This window comes from Ictidomys tridecemlineatus, chromosome 12, assembly GCF_052094955.1.
Source record: "Ictidomys tridecemlineatus isolate mIctTri1 chromosome 12, mIctTri1.hap1, whole genome shotgun sequence".
Classification (NCBI taxonomy): domain Eukaryota; kingdom Metazoa; phylum Chordata; class Mammalia; order Rodentia; family Sciuridae; genus Ictidomys; species Ictidomys tridecemlineatus.
This window is the reverse complement of record NC_135488.1, coordinates 68,423,627-68,446,521: the sequence shown is the minus strand read 5'-3', so window position 1 is coordinate 68,446,521 and position 22,895 is coordinate 68,423,627. Positions and strand designations below refer to the sequence as shown.

The window sequence follows — 22,895 nt, the reverse complement described above, 5'->3', positions numbered from 1 at the left end:
TAAGACTGGACACTACAATTTATGTTAGTTAGAACACACTTCTTCCTGAACCAGGCTACTGAGGTGCTCAACTGTCATCTCCTTCTGTTACTAATGACAAGGCCTTGGGCAAACTATTTATCCTTTCTATACCTCAGTTTCACCATCTATAAATGGGGATAATAATACCATCTCTCTCACAGGATTGCTGAGAAAGCTAAATGAGTGAAGTGCTATAAAAAAGACTTGCAGCTGGGCATGGTGGCTCACATCTGTAATCCCAGCAACTCAAGAGGCTGAGGCAGAAGAATTGCAAATTAGAGGCCAGCCTCTGCAATGTAGCAAGACCCTCAGCAATTTAACAAGACCCTGTCTCCAAAATGAAAAATAAAAATTTGCTGTCTTGGGTAAGGAATTTTCTTTATTTAAGCTTCCTCATCAGTTAAATGTGGTAACAATTCCTTTACAGGACTATCTGAATGGAACAAGCTAAGCCTGTAAGACACCTATCTCACTGTCCCAAAAAACTTCACCTAGAACACCTTGTTTTATGCAAGATACTGCAAGTTCCACATAAGCTATCTCATTTAACCCTCCCTCACAGCACCTGCCTATAAATACTACCCAGAAAAAGGTAGTATTTATTCCCATTTTGTACCTGCATAAAACCAAAGAGAGATGTGTAAATACCTTGTCTTAGATCATGAAGTGAGGAAATGGTAAAACCTTGAGCCTTAAGTGTATGTTACAAATGCATTTAACTCAGGGTTGACTGGTCTCTGGTTGAAAAAAATAGTTATAAAAGACATTTTTTCAGATATTTCAGGCTGAGTGTTAAAGACATCAGGGAATAATTCTTAAATTTTCTAAAGTATGATAATGGTACTGCAGTTTCACAGGATAGTATTCTTATCTTTTTGAGAAGTAGGCTCAGGTATTTAGTTGTAAGAGTCTTCATGCCTGCAATATTTTTGAAATAGGTTCAGTAAAAAAAAAAAAAAAATTAAGCCTGTTTTAAAAATATTTTTTAAATGGAAAACCTTCCAGCAATAGAAAAAAATATAACTGATGGTAAAGCTACAAATTCATTCCCAGCAAGAAGTAGGTTACAGAGAAGAGATCACGAGAACAAAAAAAAAACTGAACAGCAGCCCCATGTCTCCCGAGTTAGATCTTATTTCATGAGGCTTGCTTTATTTTTTTGTCTGTGAATTTTCAAGAAGCCATTTGTAGCCATGATCAAATTCCTTAGATACAGGGGGGGAAAAAAAAAAAAAAGATACAGACAACCAATAGTGGTAGTGCACATCTATAATTCCAGCTACAGCGAAGGTGAAGCAGAAGGATCACAAATTCGAGTCATTGGGGCTGGGGATGTGGCTCAAGCGGTAGCGCGCTCGCCTGGCATGCGTGCGGTCCGGGTTCGATCCTCAGCACCACATACCAACAAAGATGTTGTGTCCGCCGAGAACTAAAAAATAAAACATTAAAAATTCTCTCTCTCTCTCTCTCTCTCTCTCTCTCTCTCTCTCCTCTCTCACTAAAAAAAAAAAAAAAAAAAAAACAAAAAAAACAAATTCGAGTCATGCCTGGGCAAACTGTAAAGAACTTGCCTCAAACTAAAAAAAATAAATATAAAGGGTCAGAGATGTAGCTCAGTAGTACAGCACTTGCCTACCATGCAGGAAGTCCAGAGTTCACTCCCTAGTACCACCAAAAACCAAAACAAACAAACAAAACAAAACCCAGACAAAATTGCATGGTTTTCAATTTTCCCCCACAACTATGTACAAAAGACCACTTTTCAAAAAGGTTGTTGATGTTCTTTAAGTTTTTAAATTTTTTTTTTTGCCAAGGTGCTAGGAATCAAACCCAAGGCCTGGAACATGTAATCAAGAGCTCTACCACTGAGCCACATCCCCACTCCGACTTTTAAAATTATCTTTAAAAACATGTGAAAATGTAGGGCTGGAGTTGTGGCTCAGTGGTAGAGTGCTTGCCTAGCATGCGTGAGACACTGGGTTCGATCCTCAGTACCACATAGAAATAAAATAAAGATATTATGTCCACCTAAAAATAAAACAAAAAAAAAGTGAAAATATAAACCTTAAGATGCATCTCAGTGGGACTAGAAATGCAGCTCATTGGTAGAGCACTAGCCTAGCATGGCGCAGGCCCCATCACAACATTAACACATGCATTCTATCTGGAATGAGATCAAAGAAGAATGAATGATCAGTGTATTTTCTACATGGAACCATCATCCACAATCTTTTGGGATCATCGTCAACAAATGCAAACATGCTTTCCTGAATTACCGTATCTGTAAAAGAGGAGTTTTAAATTGACATGAAAAAGAACACTGGACTGGGAGTGGTGGAACGTGCCTCTAACCCCAGCTACTAAAATATCCAAAGCAGGATGGAAAAACAAAAGAAGTGCTGGGGGGATGTAGCTTGGTGATGGAGTGCCCCTAGGTTCAATCCTCAGTAACACATACATACAACACAAAACAAAAAAGATCAAACAAAACAATATTATTAAAAATCAAAGCACGATTTTGGTTTTCTGTATTGATGGTAGATATATTAACTTTTGGACTATTCAATTTTTCAAAAAATCTCTTTTACCTAAGGTACATGTATCTCCCCAAGTCTCCAGTCTGATGTCACTAATTCTCCTTATAAGTAACATATCCTGTCTACAAAAACCCGTTAGAAAACAAAAGATCAAAATTCACATGGAGGAGGGTTGGGATTGTGGCTCAGTGGAACAGTGCTTGCCTAGCATGCATGAGGCACTGGGTTTGATCCTCGGCACCACATAAAAATAAAGATATTGTGTCCACCTAAAAGTAAAAAAAAAAAAAAAAAATCAATACTAAAAAAATTTTTAAAAAAAATTTCACATAGAGGAGGAGGTAAATAAATCTAGCAAAAACCTAGGCTAATATGGTTACCATATCAAGCAATAATTTAAGCTCTGAACTTTCTAGACAGTGTGGCTTAAAAAAAAAAAAGCAACAACAATAAAGTAATTATGGCAAGCTCCATAACTCAGAAGGAGAAATCTTCCTGGCAGTAGGGTTTAAAAGGAATTTTTCAGATGGGTCATTACATAAGAACACTAAACAATATAATGGACAGTGACTACAATGGCAGTTTACTGCCCATTCAGCTGCTTTCTTCCCAGGCATTTAATATCTTATGCCAAGGGCATCACATTAAATGCAAACCCCAGAAGGCCATTTTTGCAGTGGTGAAGGCGCCAGGGCTTTCTGATTCTAACTGAAACCAGAACCTGTCCTCAAATGTCCACTGTTTCCACTGGGTTTTTCACAGCAGTGGAGCAGTGGATGAAAACCTGGAAAGGGAGAGATTTCCTTATTGCTGTGATCCCACCTTTTGCTTTGGATAGCAGATGGGGAAGGATGCCCGGCTGACATGCTGCTGTGAAAAGGAACAGATCAGGCTTGTATGGCTCCAAGGGATGGAGCCAAGGAACTTAATGCAGAATGGTCAAACCTCTCCAAGACCCCAAGGCCTGAGCATGTGGACAGTTTCTCACTACTCCTACTGTTACTCATGTATGCAGGCACAAATGAGGACCAGAAAAGTACCTGTTTATTGGCCAAGTTCAAAAAGGGTCAAGGCCACTATATTTCAGTACTAAAAGCACAACTTTTTTTTTTACTTTACTATTTCAAGAAAGATATATGAAGGCAAAGCAAAATGCCAAAACAGAAATACCAGCAGGTGCAGTGAAGCCACCCTGTTTTGCACACCAGGCAAGATCCTCTCCAGTGACTGGTGTCCAGCAGATCAAGGGTTACTACAGTTTAAGTTCCCTGAGGACTCACAGGAAGGAAATTCCCATTCCCAAACACCAGCCCCCCTCCTGCCCAGCCAGGCAAGACACCAAAGGATAAAGGGGCACTTAAAAAGAAGTGAGATTTCTTAGAACACAGCATTCTGTCACCTGCTGCAAGACCTTCAAGTCTCCCAGTCGCCTAGCCCTGAGTCACTTCCCCTCCCTGCACGCCTGAGTCTCAATGCTCACAGAGGAGGGGGTGGCGGTGTAGAGCGGGGAGACCCAGGGCCTCTAGAGCTCACGGCCCGCAGTCCCTACTCCCAGGCGTGGACCGGTGAAAAGTGTCCCTCTGGGATGCGCCCCTGCGACAGCCGACAGGCTCTTAGCACCCAAGCCGGCGCCGAGGCTACCTTAGCTAATGGCAGCTCTGAATGAAAGGAGCCGAGGCTGGCTCCGGATTTATGAATGTGCAAGGGAGGAGGGATGTCATGTGACAATAAAGGAGAGCGTCTTATTCACAAAAAAAGAAAAAAAGTGGATGGTAGCAGGCACAGCCACTGAGAAGCGACAGCGGCTGCCGTGTGGTGACCGCTGGGACCCCTGGCCTAAGACTCAAGGCGCGGGGCCCAGCCGCCCCGCCCCCCGTGGCACTCCAGAGGGGAAACGCCTCCGGCCAGGCAGAGAAAAGCCGATCCCGACCCCGCCACCGCGAGGCAGGATGGAGCCGCACCTGGGCCCAGGGATGGAGACAGGCACTGGTCCCGCGCGGGGAGGCTCGGGAGCCCCTTCGGCGCAGTGCCCGGAGCTTTGTTCCCTTCGAGCTCGCGGGCCGGGCACACGCGCGTGCACGCTAGCGAATGAAAACACACACACACACACACACACACACACACACACAAACACTCTTTCTCTCTCCCCACCACCCGGGCTCGCTGCCCCGCACACTCTCGCCCGCCCCGGCCGCTCGCGCTCCGGATCCGCCTCTCCAGCTACCCCGACCCTGCAGGGCTTGCATGCCGTCCCACAGGCGCGTGCACACGCGCGCGCACACACACACACACGGACACACACATACACACACACACAAGCAAGCAAGCGCGCCGCGGGACCCTTCGGGCGGCTCCAGTGTACCAGCTCGTGCACGGACCCCGGCGCACCAGACCTCCGCGCGGCCCGCGCCCGTCCTCCCCTTGCTCCACCGGGTTTTTTATGAATGAAAATGTGGTATGCAAATGAGAGCGATTCAAGAAAACGAAATGGCGGAGCCTGGGCCCCAGTGGGCTAGCAAGGGGACGCGGGGCCAGCGGCACAGCGCGAGTCACAAAGTCACCACGTAAAAACCTATCGACCCCGAGAAGCCTGAGTGGGGGTGTCAAATCTTCAGCTCCGGCCGCCACGAATGGAAGGAGGTCCCTGGAGAGGGAGCGGGGACCGCCCCGAGGTCACCCGCGCGCCCTTGGCCCCCGCAGCAGCCACCAGCCTGCCGACCCTAAGCATGCCCCTACCTGCCCGCGACAGTTTTTGCCCCCTTCTCGATTCAACAAGGAGAAAAATCTCGCGCCCCAATCCTAACAGGTCAGCGAGTTGCTGCATCCCACGCCAAGTTCACCCAACGAGTCCCCGCCGGCGTCCTCAGCCCCGGCCCCCATGCCGTCCCGTGGGGCACCCTCCTCCCACCCCACGACCAAACTTACTCGTCCGGGTGTGTTTCTTCGGTCATTTTCTTGTTCACCTAGACGCCTGTCCCGCGGCGGGCAGCTTTGCTCCCTTCATCTTCCTGTCCGCTCACCCCCCCTTCTTCACATCTCCGGAGATCGCCTGATTTGGGGAGGGGGGGCGGCTAGAGATGAAGGGGGCGCTGGAGGCAGAAGGGGAAGCAGGGCGACCCGAGCGCGGGGTGAGGTTTGGGGAAGGGGCGCACCAGCCAGCGGCCGGGGGAGTGAGCGCCGCAGCGCCGCGGGGCTAGGCGGGCGGAGGTCGGGGACTCTGAGCGGGCGGAGGGCGAGATTTGGGCAGGGGACCGCGGTGGGGAAGAGCAGAAGAAAAACAAGCGCGCCTCGGGGACTGCTTGCAGCAGGAAAGGTCCAGCGGCGGGTGGGGGCTGGGTACGGGGTCGCCCCCGGGGGGCCGGGCCAATCACGGTTCCGGGGAGCGGTCGGCGGCCGGGGGAGGTGCGCCTGAGAGGCGGTGCAGGGCGCCCCGTCCGAGCCCCATCTCTCGACTCCACCGATTTACTCCATATTGGATTCTCACCGCCGCCAACAGGAGGAGGAAGTAGGGCGGAAGCGATGACGTCTTCCCAGCGGCCAGAGGTGGTGGAGTGCAAAAAGCTTCCTACTTGCGACCGAAAAAAAAAAAAAGAGAGAGAGAGAGGGAGAGAAAAAAAAAACTTTGTCCCGCCTACTGAGCATGCCCAGCTTCCTTTCCCCCTCCCTCCTGGCTTCCAGTCCCCAAGGAGCCGCGGAGCGGAGTTGTTTGCGCCGCGTCTATCTGACTCCGAATCCTCCTCGATTAAGACTCCGGGTTTTAGGAAGCCCAAGAGGATGAAGGAGGCGGGAGCTGGGGACTCGAACACATCTGGCTCCCGTTTTGTCCCTTCCTTCTTTCCAAACCCTAGGACTGAAAATCGAGGGTGGCGGTGGGGAGGGGGGGGCGCCTGGGGGTGAAGATGGGAAAGCTCAAGGGAGGGAATGGAGTTAAGCAGCTGGAGGGGTGGTCGTGCTCGGAGGAACCACTACCCCCACCGGGAGGGCGGGGACGGCGCAGGTGGCAGCGGCTGGCCTCGCCACCCCAACCCAAACAGAAAGAGTGGGAAGAGAGGGAGTTAAGACTTTGCCAAGGTTCTGATGGCAGAGGCTTTTCTATCTCACGCGAGTCTATTAATTTTTTTTTGTCTTGATAGATGAGCGGGCATTTTAAAGGAGTCGTTATTTGTACATAGAAAAATAAAGGATAAGCCCCCCAAATGCCCCAGAAACGTTTGCGTTTTTGTAGAAATGATAGAGTTAAAAGGTAATCCCAAATATATTTCTGAACCTATCTAGCGAATCTTTCTGCTGATGAAGGATGGATTTTGTTTCAGGCCCTTGAAGACCAGTTACCCAGCCAGAGGTTGCCAGCCCTATGGACTTTGGCACAGAGAGGTGAGGAGCTCATCAACTCCCCACCTCATCCCACCACACCCCCAGTTTTATTTTTCCTGTCTTGGCTTGGTACCTGCTGGAGGTTTTCTGGGTGGGCCCAGGCTCTAAAAAGCTTCCGGGCAACGTCCAGGACTAAGCGTCCTGGGTATGCAGCTGGTGTAGTTGTAGGGGATCTGTGCTTAGTTTCATGCTCTATTGTTGCAATCTTGAAATCCTTTATAAACCAGGATGCAGTGGCCCACGCCTGTGATCACAGCTGCTCTGGAGGCTGAGGCAGAAGGCAGGCAAGTTCAAGGCCAGCCATAGCAACTAAGGGAGACTCTAATTCAAGATAAAAATAAAAGCTGGGCGTGGTGGCCAGGCCTGTAATTCCAGTGGCTGGGGAGGCTGAGATAGGAGGATTGTGAGTTCAAAGCCAGCCTCAGCAACAATGAGGCCTAAGCAACTCAGTGAGACCTTGTCTCTAAATAAAATACAAAATAAGGATGAGGATGTAGTTCAGCGGTAGCTTGCATGGGGTCCTGGGTTCCATCCCCAGTAACATTAAAAAAAAAAAGTGTGTATGTTTGTTTGGGTTTTTTGTTGTTGGGTTTTTTTTTTTTTTTTTTTTTTGGTACTGGGGAGTGAACTCAGGGGTGCTCTAGCACTGAATTACAGCCCCATACTTTTTTTTTTTTTTTTTTTTTGAGATGGGGCCCAAGTTCCTGAGGCTGGTCTCTCAGACTTGTGATTTTTCCTCCTCAGCCTCCTGGGTTGCTGGAATAACAGTTGTGTACTGTGCCTGGACTCCTTTATAATTTTTTAACAAGAGGACTCTGCATTTTCACTTTGCACTGGATCCCACACATTTCATAATTATTGAGTATTTCTGGGATCTTGCCAGGGAGCAAGAGACCTACTCCCTGTCCCTTGCTGCTCCACAGCATAGCAGAATTTTCTGTACTTGTGAATGTGCCATAAGACAATCCACAGAGATTTTAGCAAAACAGTAACTATTAAACTAGAAGATAAGCATGTGCTTCAAATATGGAATACCTAAAAGGTATACACATATGAAAAGCCATATGTGCTCTAAAGATAGTAAATTTCACCTTGAGTCAGGAGAAACTGCTGGCTTACCCTAGACTTCCTGCTTATCACATCCATGATCTTTGTGTACAAAGACTGAGGCTGGCCCACCTGAGACCCTAAGTGAGGCTTTTATCAAGTCTTCAGTTTCACAAGGATAACAAAGCCAACAGTGTTTTTCTCAGTTTTTCAGGCCATCAAGAATCTTAAGCCATGGCTCCTGGTGGTGCTTACCTGTAATACCAACTACTTGGGAGACTAAGGCAGGAGGATCGCCAAGTTTGAGGTCAACCTGGAAAAGTTAGTGAGCTCTGTCTCAATAAAAAGGACTGAGGATGTAGCTCAGCATTAGAGAGCACCCCTGGGTTTAATTCCCCTCCACCAAAAAAAAAAAAAAAAAAGTCAAAGAGAAAGCACGACCTGTACAAAGGCAAGATCTTAGTATCCTCTAAATTCTATAACTACCCAGTTCTCACCTTTCCCTTTTGATGCTCTTCTCCCTGGGTATGTTGAAAGAGATCCTACTCTCAGTCATTCCTGAACTTCTAGGAACACAGCATTTACTCACACCAAAATTACCCACCCAAATGGGCATCTCTCTGGCTCCACCCTCTAGTTTCAGAGTACACAGTACAACACCATGGCAGTTGTGGTGATTATTAGTTTCCACAGGTTGGCAAGCTCTGTGAGCAGCTTGGATGGGTTTTACCCCCACTCACTCAGCCAGCTGCTGTAACTAGTGAAGGACTGGTACAGCCCAAGGGCCAGGCAGCCAGGAGGATAATGGAAAAAAATCATTCTGAAGTCCAGGAGTCACTAAGTCCCTACTGAGATCTCCTGGTGCCAGACTCAATCTGGAGCATCTTGGGAAGGTGCTTAGATTCTTTTTGGCCTTGGGTTCAGTGTCTTTTGTGTCAGAATAATATCCCCAAGGTAGGGTTGCTGGAAGATGAAATGGGCTATACAGTTAAGGTACTGTAGATAAGAGATTCCTTTGCCAGATACGGTGGCACACACCTGTAATACCAGTGGCTCAGGAAGCTGAGACAGGAGGATCACAGGTACAAAGCAATCCTCAGCAATTTAGCAAGGCCCTAAGCAACTCAGTAAGACCCTGTCTCTAAATAAACATAAGAGGGGCTGAGGTTGTGGCTCAGCATAGAGTAATCGCCTAGCACTGGCAAGGCCCTGGGTTCAATCCTCAGCACCACATAAAAATAAATAAGTAAAATAAAGGTATTGTGTTCAACTACAACTAAAAAATAAATATTTTTAAATAAATAAATATAAGAAAGTGCTGGGGATGTGATGTGGCTCAGTTGTTAAGTGTCCCTGGGTTCAATTCCTGGTACAGAAAAAAAAAAAAATTCTTGACAACTTTTCCTGCTCTTCAGTTGATTCTTTGTCCTTCTTATTCCCTTTATTTCCCCCCAGCAGGGATGGAACCCAAAATCTTGCACTTGCTAGGCAAAGTGCTCTCTCATCGTTTTAGACCCCAGCCTCTTTTTGTTCCCTGAAATAAAGCCTTACAAAGCCAGGTGTTGTGGTCCACACCTGTAATCCCAGCGACTCAGGAGGCTGAGACAGGAGAATCCAGAGTTTCAAACCGGCCTCGGCAATTAAGCAAGGCACTTAGCAACCCAGAGAGACCCTGTTTCTAAAAAAAATAAAAGGGCTGAGGACTTGGCTCAGTGGTTAAGAGCCCCTGGGTTCAATCCCCAGTACCAAAATAAATAATAATAAATAAAGTCTTACAGCTGGGCGCAGTGGAGCACACCAGGTTGAGGCAGGATTGGAGGTTCAAAAAAGTTTAGTGAAGCCCTTTCTCAAAAAATAAAAAGGGCTGGGGGTGTAGCTCAGTGATTTAAGCATTTCTAGGTTCAATCCCTAGTAACTAATAAAGAAAGTAAGCCTTCTTGTTCTTTTCTGCTTTGCTGTCACTTAGAGGGGTCTTTTGATAGAAACCATGCTAGCAGATCGCGGCTTAGTCCTGCCCATCAGTTGTTAACTGTGGTTGAGGCCAGTCTGATTTCTGCATCTTCAGAGAATATATGAGGATACTGGATGAATTAACTCGGATACGTTTATTGAATTGAATATCAGAGTTTTGACAAAGTCCATTCCACTGGATCGTAACTGGGAAAAGGGAACAGCACAGATTAAGACTTTTAAAAGACACCGATGAAACGAGTTAAGGACCCGTATCCCTCTTTCTCCCTCCCTACATCCTGCAAAACAGGGAGCAGGCAGCTCTGCACACGATCTAATCCAGAGGGTGGACTCAGAGTAAGACGGTAAAGCTCCAAAAGTGCTATGGAACGGCTCACAACTTCAACGCAAACCCAGCGGAGCCCCCAGCAGGACCCCACCTACCGGCCTCGCAAGTCCGAGTGCCGGGCGGGGGAAGCACCCTCTGGAGCGTCCTTCCCGCGGGCGGCCGAGAAAGCCCGGAGCTCGGAGCCGGAGCAACCCTCGGCGGCGGCGGGACGGGCATGCTCAGTAGCCCCGCAGGTCCTGTGGCTCTCGGAAGCGGGCCGCGGCCCCCGCCCCCTCCCGGCCCGCACGGGCGCTGGGAGAAGCGGACATTTTAGCTTCCCGTGCAGTCCCGCTTTCTCGTTCGTGTCCTTCTCCCCTTCTCGCCCGCCGGGGTCGGGCAGAGCTGGGTGTGTAGGTGTCCCCAGCCAGGGAGTTGGGGTGGGATCTGATAAACCACTCGCGCTACCCCCAGGGGAGGGGAGGGGGCGATTCGGGCCGGACGCCGCGGAGCCTGCGACGGGTGCCCTTCTGCCAGCAGCAGCCGCCCGCCGCCGCTGCACCCAGCTCCCGGCCCTGCGAGGCGCGCGCAGCTGCACCGGGGCCTGTCCTCGCCTCACCCCCACACTGCCCCTTCGGTATTTCTCAATGACCGGCGCTGCGAGGACACTTCCGACGCGGGAGGGAGGGGTGTCATTAGCGCTTGGTTTATCAGTTCCTTCCGGTCTGCCCCGACCCAGCCCTGCGCTCTGCCTGGCCGCGCCTCGGGCGCTCTGCTGCCTTTATTGTTAGGTTTAAATAGGCAGTCGTGTGTGCCAGTGTGTGCCAAGTGAGTTTGTAGCCCAGCTGTCTCCCCCAAGACGGTTTCCCGCTGGCAGCAGTGGAAACCCAAGCTACTCTGGTAATGAAGGGGATGATGCAAACTTAGAAACTGACCCGGCACCCGGGAATGTGCCCTCCCCCACCCGCCACCGCGGGGCGCGAGGCGTCCCTGTTGGGTATGAATGGCTGGAGCTCGATTGCATAATCTGCGCGGTATAAATAGCCAGCGGGCGGGCTGCTGACGCGCTCGGTCGTACCGTTATCGTGCAATGCTTCATCCCCGGTGCCGTTCACTCCCAGGTCATTTTCCCTTTCGGCTGCAAGGCCGGGATTTAAAATAGCTGAGATGAAAGGCCCCAGCCCCCGCCTCCCTCCTCCCCTGAGTTCATGTATTATGAATGAAACGCAAGCCCTGCCGCGTCCTGAGGTCTCTGCTTCAGGTAGGAGAGAGGCTCAATGTTGACGCAGCGGCCCCACCAAAAGTTGGGTGTATGCGCGCGCTTTGGGGTGGGGACAGAAAGTAAGAAATAATTGACAGGGCTGGGAAGGAAACATTCTTTTTAAGAAAATGTAACCACTCGGAGTTTTGCCTGTGGAGTTTCAGTTTACAACTGTACAAGCCTCAGTCAATTTAAGAATGGATTATGCAAAAGGGTCTTTCCTCCGTGGCTGCTCTCCCTCCTGCCGCAGGCCACTGCTCCTGTAAAAAGTGCTATTTCATCTGGAGGAGCTGCTTCCTACCCACCACCACTCCTGCCCACCCCTTGGGACTGCAAACCCCAGCCCCGTCCTCCGCTGATTTTTAAGAGAACCCTGGGGCCCTTGAGATTCTCAAAAGCCAGTGAGAGTCACTGTAGCCATGCTAGTTCTAGAACTCTTTATCAGAAGCCTCTGTTACGTCAAAGCTTGAATTTTAAAACGTACTCTTTCTTTCACACGTGATCAATTTAAAAATTAAAGTATGCGGAGGGTTTTTCTCCTGCTAAACACCAAACTGCAACTTCATTTCAGGTTGTCAAGTTTTTTTAAAATTTATTTTTTAATGGATTTGCATCCTGTGAAATGCAATGGTCAAGATCATTATTTTTTATATTGGGTACCCAGTCCTCCAATTTCCATTTAAGGTGCTAGGTACTCTATAAGGCCAGGGAGATACCAAGGTGAAGGAAGTTTGAGGTTTCTGGCCTGTAGGGACTGTGTCAGGTGGGGTCACAAGCATGTGAAGAACACAAGAGGACAGTAGAGTAACTAAAAATTGGGGTAAACAAAAGAGACAGCAGAAGTTGCAGGAAGACTGTACTGGAGATTGAACCCAGGGCACTGAGCTACATGTCCAGCCCTTTTAATTTTTTTTAAATTTATTTTTATTTTAAGGTAGGCCTGGAACTTGTTGCCTGGAACCTTCTGCCTCAGACTCCGGTAGCTGGGATTACAGGTGTGCAAGACCACACAAGGCCTGACCAAATCTTGAAGGATGGCATTATGGCTGGAGTGCCCATGGATAACTGGAAGAGGGGTCTCCAGGACAAAGAGCCCAGTGAACACAAAAGCCCTGAGATGTGAGCTGGTATTAGGAACTAGAGGAAAGAGGTAACAGAAAGGGGAGAAGGCAAAGAGCTGGGTCTGGAAGGCCAGACAGCCCACACTAAAGGAGGTTAGGTTTTTTTTTGAAGTCGTGAACCTTTTGTAGTAGGTTCACAGCTGATCTTTATTCAGTCACAGATCCGTGCTGTGGCCTCTATAGTTATGCAAATATAGGGCAAGTGGGCATCCATTGTTCTGGGATTAGGGAATCAAATCAAATTCAAAAACTGACAGCTCATAAACCAGATAAGGCCCTAGACAAGTTTGGTTTTGACTGCTTTAAAAAAAAAAAAAACTGACAGTTTAAAACTAGAATATTTTATATAAAACTCAAGATTTGTGGTTCCTCCTGATTGGGGGGAGAAATGAAAGATCTGGCAACTATGAGTGCCAAATTCCTGCTTGGTAGTAACCGTTTGTTGCTAAGTAGCTGCTGCTCCAGCTTCAGGCTCCTAGAGGCATTTGAGTTTTTGACCCCTGGCATGAAAGAAAGTTTTGTAACTGGATCAAGCCTCACTCTGAGACCCCAGGTAGATAGAGCTTGTCACTGGGTTAAACAATTTGCATGAGGAGCCCTGGGCCTCTTGGGAGGAAAGACATCAATTTCAATCTCCTTCCTCAAAATACTGTATTAAGTGGCCAGACCAGGCAGTGTGCCTTAGAATGGGCCTAATCACAGCCCAGTGATAGGCAACAGTGAAGTTCCTAAATAACAACTAATGCTTATCCCAGCTCAGGCTGTTTCTAAGGAAACCCACCTAAAATAGTAGACTATCTGTCACATGGGGAGCTGGGCATTCAAGTGATCAGCTGGAAAAATCCCCAAACGGGATCATGCTTGTATCCCAAATTTGTAGAACATTGCAAGTCACACAATCAAATTTTTTATGCAGGAAATGCTAGATTCAAATGTTACACTTTTAATAAATTGATTACTTCAGGTATATTTTTTTGGAGCCAAGCAAAAGATTAGTTAGGAAGAAATTTTCTTCTTCCATGACAGGAATAACAGTATATGACAAAGCACAGTGGCAGTGGCCATGGAGAGAGATAACCAATTCCAAAGACACAAATGGGGTAGAAATGACTTGGCCTTTTGATCTATTAGATATTAGGACTAATGAAGAGGTCTGGGATAATTTCCAAGTTTCTGACTTAGAAAATTCGGTGCCTCCTGGTGCCTTTAACATGATTAGGGCAATTGGTGAGGAGGAGGGCTTGGACACTCAAGATGGAGACACACAACAGGCAATTGCTACTACTCAAATCTGAGATCCAGAAAATAGGTCAGGGATTGAGGGATACAGATGGGCCAAGACCAAAGAAAGCAGAACTCAGATATGGAGATGGGGACACTGTCCCCTGGGGCCATGATTATAGCAGCTGGATTCAATTGGGTTGGAAGTTTAGGGATGATCTGGACTTTTAAAATGCAAAATATAGGGCTGGGGATGTGGTTCAAGCGGTAGTGCGCTCACCTGGCATGCATGCGGCCCGGTTCAATCCTCAGCACCACATACAAAGATGTTGTGTCCGCCGATAACTGAAAAATGAATATTAAAATTCATTCTCTCTCTCTCTCTTTAAAAAAAAATAATAAAATAAAATGCAAAATATAAGCCAGATGCAGTGGCCCATGCTTATAATCCTAGCTATTCTAGACTGGAGCATATCAAATCTAAGGTCTGCCTTAGAATAAAATGCAAAATATAAGCCAGATGCAGTGGCCCATGCTTATAATCCTAGCTATTCTAGACTGGAGCATATCAAATCTAAGGTCTGCCTTAGCAACTTGGTGAGACCCTATCTCAAAAAATAAGGATAGGTGTGGTAGTGCACATCTGTAAACCCAGTAATTCCGGAGGCTGAGGCAGGAGGATTGCAGGTTCAAAGCCAGCCTCAGCAACTTAATTAGGCCCTAAGCAACTTAGTCTCAAAATAGAAAAGGCTAGGGATGTAGCTTAGGGATTAAGCAACCATGAGTTCAATCTCTGGTATCAAATTAAGGAAAAAAAGGACTGGGGAGGATGTAGCTCAGTGGTAGAATACCCCTAGATTCAATCTTCAGTACCAAAAAAAGATGCAAAATCTAATACATCCATTTTCTTGGGGGGGCGGTGTGGTGCATCCCAAGCCCTTGTTTTTATATTTTGTTTTGAGACAGGGTCTGGATAAGTCGCTTAGGGCCTTGATTTGAAGTTCCTGAGGCTGGCTTTGAACTCCTGCCACAGCCTCCTAGGCCACTGGGATTACAGGTGTGGGCCATCACTCCTGGCTACATTCTTTTTTTTCTTTCTTTTTTTTTTTTCCTTGAGCTAGTTTGACTCAGGCTTCTGTCACTTATAGACAAAAAATTTTTACCTACCAAAATAGAAAAACATACCTTGAATAGCAAGAAAGATTGAGGAAACTAAAGAATCTAATAGAAAGGGAATTTTAGAATGTGGGTTTGCAATTTAACACGGGGGCCATCTGGGGTCAGTGCCAGGGAGTTTCACAAAGATTCTGATTTAATAGAACAAATTTTTTCTTTGGAGTTAATCAACAGTTTATGGGTTGCAATGGTTTATCATTTTAGTCAGAGTATCCTGCCATCTTCATCTTAAGTTACATCTCCAACTCTGTTACTTTTTTGTTTTTTTTAGACTTGGTCTCACTGTGTCACCCAGGCTGGCCTTGAACTTGTGATCCGATCCTTCCTGCCTCAGCCGCCTGAGTATTCCTTTCACTCTTTATATCATGTCTGGTTTTTACCTTTACTCTCTATCTCCTTTATTCCATAAAAGCAACAGCTGAGCTTAATAATATAAGAGAATCAGAGCTTTTAGTATTGGAAGAAGTGATAGACCATATGTTTGTGGCAACTGTGGGTGCACTAAACCAAATATCTTTTTTTTTTTTTTTTGGTGGGTTGATGGTACTGGGAATTGAACCCTGACCTCACACAACTGAGCTATATTCCCAGCCCAAACCAAATGTCTTTTTTGGAATGGATAAAGATTAAAAAAGGAAAATAAAATATGTTCCTTGTATCAGTTCACTTTTGCTATAGCAAACCATTACAGTAAATATTATGGCTTAAAATGACAAACATTTGCCAGGGGTAGTGGCACGAGTGTATAATCCCAGCTACTCAGAGATTAAGACGGGAGAATCCCAAAAGGCCAGCTTGGGCTGAGAGTATAGCTCAGTGGAAGGGTGCTTGTCTAACAGGCATGAGGCTAGGGGTCCAATCCCCAGTACCAAAACAAAACAAAACAAAAAAAGAGGACAAATATTTTACTCTTCCTTATGAGTCTTTGGTATGTCAGTTTGTTGTGATTTTGTGACCTGGACAGGTTCAGCTGGGACCAAATGGGGATGGCCTCATTGGCAGATGTGATGATTGTCAAGCTGATTGATCTAGTATGGCTTGAGCTGGGCTAGCTCATCTCTGCTCTACATGACCTGTTATCTTCTAGCAAGCCAACTCAAGTGGAATCACATGGTGGTATGGCAGGGTTACCAGGTTATCAAGAAGTCAAACCCCCAATATGTATGCTTTTTTTTTTTTTTAAGTCTCTGCTTGCATCTATTTGTTAATATCCTATTAGCCAAAGAAGTTGTTATAGTCAGAGTGTCCAGTTTGGCCTCAGGTCCATGCTGTCCCTGAACAAAGAATTGAGCATGACACACACAAGCAACAGGCAAAATACAGATTTATTGAAGGTGAGAATAACACTCTGTTAGGTAGAGTAGAATGAGCCAAGCAAGAGAGAGGCTCAAGACCCTAATGTCTGGAAATCAGCGTCTTATACACTGAGCTGTAAGGCATTCTCTTCCCTATACTGACCAAATTGAAGACCTTACCCCACTTGCTCCCATTGGTTACCTTATAATACCTGATTTGAATATGTCTAATCCTCACCCCCATCAGGTACTTTAGGAAACCTAGAACACTGCCCACTTTACCCCCATTAGTCATTTAAAGATGCCTAACCTGTGTTAGGAGTTTGTCATGGTGATAAGTCCTCCGTGGCGGGTGTTGTTACTGTAATGGGATTCATCCTAAACAGGGACATGACTCCTCTCCTCCTCTTGTCCTCCAGCAGCACCTTTCTTATATCCGGACTCTTGTCATCTTGGCAACCCTGAACTCATACCTAAGAAAGTCACATGACCAATCCAGAATCAGAGTCAAGGAGTAAAAAATAGACTCTCCTCCTCCGTGAAAAGCATGTAAAGTCATATTGCAAATGATATGCATACAAGATGAAAGGAATTTAGCCAGTGTGGTGATGATGCACACCTACAATATCAGCTACTTGGGGAGGCTGAGTCAAGAGGACCACAAGTTTGAGTCCAACCTGGGTAATTTAGTGAAACCATGTCTCAAAATAAAAAAAATAGAAAGGTCAATGGATACAGCTTAGTGATAGACCACTTGCCTAGCATATATGAGGCCCTGGGTTTAGTCCTCAGTACTACCAAAAAAAAAAAAATCATGTATAACTGATTAGAACTAATAAGATTTTTTTTAATGCAATGGTTAGGGGCTGGGGTTGTGGCTCAGTGGCAGAGTGCTCGCCTAGAATGTGTTAGGCACTGGGTTCGATCCTCAGCACTGCATTAAAAAAAAAAAAAAAGATGAGAAGAATTTGTAGTCATTTTTATAGTATACTTCAATCCCTAACCTAAATTTCACAATCTACTGGACATTTGTAAAATAGTGTACTAATGAAAACTCATAAGGACTGGGGATGTGGCTCAAGCGGTAGCTCGCTCGCCTGGCATGTGTGTGGCCCGGGTTCGATCCTCAGCACTACATACAAACAAACATGTTGTGTCCGCCAAAAACTAAAAAAAAAAAAAAAAAAAAAAATTAAAAAATTTTAAAAAAAGAAAACACATAAATATACTACATATTTATAAAAACATATACATTATAAAAGATGAATATATGATAAAAATATGATACCTATATATTTACATAGGCATACTATTTTTATATGAGTGGTCCTGATGCAGTAATCTTCTACCTTCATAATTACTGATTTACGGCCAACTAAGCTGCTTAATGTTCAGATGTGTAAATGCTACAAAACGCTCGATTAGTTCAATGAATAAAGAAGGAGGCCTTATGAACTTGTTATGCTTGCACTTCTCTCAGCATGAAAATCCTGTCTCTGATATGCCTGACTTCTTGAAGTACATATGTTCCCAAAGAGATCTGGGCAATTAAAATGTTTGTAAACCAAAGCACATTCTAAAAAACACTGGGGAAGTCTAATTATTTAAAGTTGCTCTAGATTGAATAATTTGGAAAGCAAATAATCATCCCTTAATTTGTTCATTATATCAACTTGGATTTTAGACAGTTTGCCGATTAGTTAAAATAAGTCTCAGTATGCTTTTCTAATGGTAGCACAGTGGAGTTGGGAGTGGTGGTGGTAGAGGTGCTGGAGATGGTGGAGGTGGCAGTTTACTGATGCAAAACTTGAGTTTACCAGTGGATGCAAATGGATGCAATGTTACTGAGGACCCTGGTCCTTCCACCAGATTCCAGGTTGTACAGAAAACTGGGTAAGTGCATTGGAGAAAGGAATAGAAAAACAATGAATCAGACTAGAAAAGCAGATAAAGTTGAACATGAGATGCCCTGTAGGTCACTTTCCATAGCATCAGAAGACAGAAACAAGTACTGTTCCTTCTGTTCTCATTTGAGTATCACTTCCCCTCAGCTGGGCTAGGTGCTATACCCTCTCCTTCCTTTATCTTAGCCCTCTGCAGACCTTTTAGTAATTGCTTATCTGCTTATCTATATTTTCTTCCAACTGGTTTCTATCACTGAGGGCAGTACAGATACCATATCCTCTCCTCCCTTCTTCAGTTCTGTCACTCTGGCATACAGTGAGCACTCTGTAATACTGAGTAAATGAATGGCAAACCACATGCTCAATTTTTCTTTTTCCTCTCTCTAAAAGTGCATTTTTCCAGGTACTGTGGCACATGCCTATAATCCCAATGTCTGCAGAGGCTGAGACAGGAAGAACCCCAATTTCTGGCCATCCTCAGCAACTTGGTGAGACCCTTTCTAAAAATAAAATGAAAAGGACTCGGGATGTAGCTCAGTGGTAGAGCACCCCTGAGTTTAATCCCTAGTACTGCTAAATAAAATAAACAAATGTGCATTTTGCTCCATGACATCAGAGAAATTGTCCTGAATGACTTCTCATTGACCCTGCCCAATGTCTTTGGGCTTACTAGTGTCAGATAACAGGCTGGGCAGGTCCCATTACAACAGTAATGTAAAGTGGTAGAGAGTACTAAAGTTCAAAAGGATATTAAGGAACTACCTGTTTTAAAATGAGGAAATGGGCCTAGATAAGCAAAGTGACTCAATTCAGACCACACAGAGTAAGGGTCATATCCGGGAACCATCACTCAGGAGCTCCAAGTCCAGATTCTAGAACCAAGGTTCCTTTGTTGCTGTGGCGCTGGCGACACCCTTGGCCTGCACTTGCAGTTATGCCAGTGGGAGGCAATGTTGCCGGCCAAGGTTGTAATTCATTCATGAAGGAGAAATGAAGATGTGCTTTTAGCTTTCCAAAACTGATTCTGATATGCATATGGCTTGCATGGGTTAATTTCTACTAGACACTGCTGATCTGGGGCAATCATGATAATGGTATCCCCTTCTCAGCAAAGTCTTGGTTTAGGAGTAGATGGGTTTCTTTCTTTTTAAATCCCCAACAACCCCTAAAAAAAAAGTATAGAGAAGAAAATAATATCCCAGTAATCCTACCACCCAGATATAACCCTGATAATATTTTATGTATGTACCTTTATAGATTTTTCTATTTAGATATGCATTTTTAATAAAATATAGCATATATTATGACATGGATCATATTAAACCTTTTTTTTTTTTTTTGGTACCAGGGATTGAACTCAGGGGCACTTAACTACAGAGCCACATTCTCATCCCTTTTTTGTATTTTATGTAGAGACAGGATCTCACTAAGTTTTTTAGGGCCTTGCTAAGTTGCTGAAGCTGGCTTTGAACTCACAATTCTCCTGCCTCAACCTCCTGAGCTGCTGGAATTACACACATATGTCACCATGCGGAGCCCTAAGCATTCCCTTCTGAAGCCCTGTTAAAAAACTCAGTGGAGCTGGGCACTGTGGTGCACCCATGATCACAGCAACTTGGGGGGCTAAAGCTGGAGGATTGTAATTTCAAGGCCAGTCTCAGCAACTTAGTGAGGCCCTTAGCAATTTAGCAAGACCCCCATCTCAAAATAAAAAAACAAAGATGGATAAAGATATAGGTCAGTGGAAAAACACCCTGGGTCCAACTCCCAGTAAACCCCCATCTTACTCCCCCCGCAAAAAAAAATCCTCAGTGGAAGAGCTGGGGACGTAGCAGAGTGGAAGAATGCTTGCCTAGCATTCAGGAAGCCCTGAGTTCAATCCCTAGTACCACAAAACAAAAAAGCAGAGGCTGGGGATGTGGCTCAAGTGGTAGCGCACTCTCGCCTGGCATGCGTGCGGCCCGGTTCCATCCTCAGCACCACGTACAAACAGAGAAGAGATGTTGTGTCCGCTGGGGAAAAAAAAAAAAAAATTAAAATAAATAAATAAATTCTCTCCCCCCCCCAAAAAAAAAAAAAAAAAAGCAAACAACCCAGTGAAAATATGCACTCATCCAAAATCTTAAATGTCTTTTGCACGTTTTTGAGAAAGTATGAATTGATACTATTTTTTTGATTTATTTAATGTCACATACGTATAAAACTCTTGAAAAATGGAGAAATAGTTTTACGTAATTATTTTATTCTTGGTGCCCCCATGTAACCCATCTAAATTTCTACCTTAGCATCTATAATAAATATTGAACCTATTTGCTTAATTAGCTTTCTTCACCAATTAAATCATATATTTCTAAAAGTAGTAGAGAAAAGAATGATCAAATTAAGGTCTATACCCACATATTTATCAGAATCTAGTACATACAGTCTTCAGAAAATGTTTATACAGAAGGAACAAAAAAAATATGCTTATACAGTTTTTTGTTTGTTCATGGTACTGGGGATTGAACACCGGGCCTTATGCATTCTAGGAAAGCCCTATACCACTGAGCTAGCTATACCTACAGCATGCTTATATACTCTTAAAAGTTTTTTGGTACCAGGGATAAGGGACACTTAACCCACTTAACCACTGAGCTATATCCCCAGTCCTTTTTATAAGTTGCTTAGGGCCTTGCTGAGTTGCTGAGGCTGGCCTCCAAATTGCCATCTTCCTGCCTCAGCCTTACAAGTTGCTGGAATTTCAGACAGGCACCACTACTTCAGGCTTATTCCCAATAGGGAGATTTTCACTGTTGTCTCTGTAAGGGGGGGTCCGGCGGAGCGTCGGAGGGAGAGACCACACAAGAGACTTACTCCATGCAATTGGCAAAAGGGGATTTATTGGGGATCCATTCCAGCGCGCTGGGGCCCCGTGCTCACTCAAGAAGGGAGAGCAGCCCGGAGCCCAGAGCAAAGATCAAGCAGAGCTTAAGTACACTTTCTGGAGAGGGCGGTGGGCTTTGCATACATCAGAACAAATCAGCATGAGGCGAGGGGAAATTGAACAACAACTCTGAGATGTGATTGGCAAATTCATTGGCGGGAACAGCTCGGGCAGGGGTGATTGGTCATTCCTAAGCGGGTTACACATTCAAACTGATTGGTTCAGGCCCTGTGACAAACTGCACAGGGCCCTAGGCTAAATGGCCAGTAGGGCGTTGTTTTAACTATCTCAGGAATCTGGGTGTAACAGAAGAACTTAATAATACCTGATCTTTTACATTCAAGCTTTCCAGCTTAGAAACTTTACCCTTTCAGTCTCCATTGAAATTCTTATTTCACACTGATTAGAATCACACTATGGGGGAATTTAAGAAGATCTACAAAATAAGGAAAGCAAGGTTGAAAGAAGAGGACATTTCATTAAAAACAAAATTGAAAGCAGGATTCCAAAAGACAGTTTGAAATGCCAACCTACCGGTAGGCTGAGGACAAAGCTGGACCTTAGGGACATCTGCAACAAGGTACCTGAAAGCCTTCAGGACCCTGTGGCCCATCTTTTCTCCTACTCTGTGTCAACTTCCTTCTTCCTCACCATAGACTGGCCTCCTCCACACGGCAGGAAACATGGCTGTCGACAGCTTGGACCTCACAGCTTTCTGCCACAGGGAGAGTGGCTTTTGTTCCCAATTGCACTAAGAGTGTTTTGGTGAAGAACTTATCACCGAGTGGAGGGCAGTCACGCACACCCAGCAAATTGGAAGGCTGAGGCAGGAGGATCTGGAGTTCAAAGCCAGCCCCAGTAATTTATTGAGTCCCTAAAACAGTGAGACCCTGCTTCAAAAAAAAAAAAAAAAAAAAAAAAGTAGGGCTGGGGTTGTGGCTTGGTAGTAGAGCGCTCACCTAGCAAGTACGGGCTTGGGTTTGATCCTCAGCACCACATAAAAATGAATAAATAAAGGTATTGTGTCCAACTACAACTAAAAAATAAATATTAAAAAAATAAAAATAAAAAAGTAAAAACCTGGGGGTGTAGCTCAGTGATTAAGAGCCCGTGGTTCAATTCCCAGTACCAAAAAGAAAAAAAAAAAAAGGAATTTTACTGACACAGCTTGGGACTTGGGGATGTGTGGTCAGGGAGATGGGGTCCCATGAGTAGCTGGATCTGAGTCAGATGCCAGGGGAAGATCACAAGTTCAAGGCCTGCCTCAGCAATTTATTGAGTGTCTGTCTCAAAATAAAATATCTAAAGGTCTGGAGATGTAGCTCAGTGGTAGAGCACCCCTGAGTTCAATCTCTAGTACCAAAAAGAGGAAAAAAAAGTCACATTAGGATTAAGATTGAAAGGGTAAAGTTTCTAAGATGGAAGGCTTGAATTAAAGTGTAAAAGATTAGGTATTATTGAGATCCTCTGTTACACCCAGATTCCTGAGATAGTTAAAACAACGCCCTACTGGCCATTTAGCCTAGGGCCCTGTGCAGTTTGTCACAGGGCCTGAACCAATCAGTTTGAATGTGTACCCCCCCCTTAGAAATGACCAATCACCCCTGCCCGAGCTGTTCCCGCCAATGAATTTGCCAATCACATCTCATCTCAGAGTTGTTGTTCAATTTCCCCGTGCCTCATGATGATTTGTTCTGATGTATGCAAAGCCCACCGCCCTCTCCAAAAAGTGTACTTAAG

The 22,895-nt window shown here is 45.4% G+C and overlaps 1 protein-coding gene and 1 long non-coding RNA gene across 6 annotated transcripts in view; one reads left to right on the top strand and one right to left on the bottom strand.

The window, feature by feature from the left end:
* The window catches only part of Spred2 (sprouty related EVH1 domain containing 2), a 117,100-nt gene extending 110,830 nt beyond the window's left edge, over positions 1 to 6,270 (bottom strand). Inside the window, exons 1-2 of one of the 2 annotated variants that reach the window (XM_040271566.2) lie at positions 5,846 to 6,270; positions 5,484 to 5,607 (exon numbers count right to left, since the gene is read on the bottom strand). In XM_040271566.2, the coding sequence (XP_040127500.1) occupies positions 5,484 to 5,509 (26 nt within the window). In that variant the 5' untranslated portion in view covers positions 5,510 to 5,607; positions 5,846 to 6,270. The remainder of the gene's footprint in view (positions 1 to 5,483; positions 5,608 to 5,845) is intronic. The other variant, XM_078029108.1, reaches the window with a different exon arrangement.
* A 4,116-nt stretch (positions 6,271 to 10,386) lies between these two features.
* Positions 10,387 to 22,895, top strand: part of LOC144369359 (uncharacterized) — a 30,513-nt gene continuing 18,004 nt past the window's right edge. The window contains exons 1-3 of one of the 4 annotated variants that reach the window (XR_013428944.1): positions 10,387 to 11,515; positions 12,454 to 12,665; positions 15,305 to 18,720. This is a non-coding gene — a long non-coding RNA (uncharacterized LOC144369359). Of the gene's footprint in view, positions 11,516 to 12,449; positions 12,666 to 15,304; positions 18,721 to 22,895 lie in introns of all 4 variants that reach the window. The other 3 variants (XR_013428941.1, XR_013428942.1, XR_013428943.1) reach the window with 3 other exon arrangements.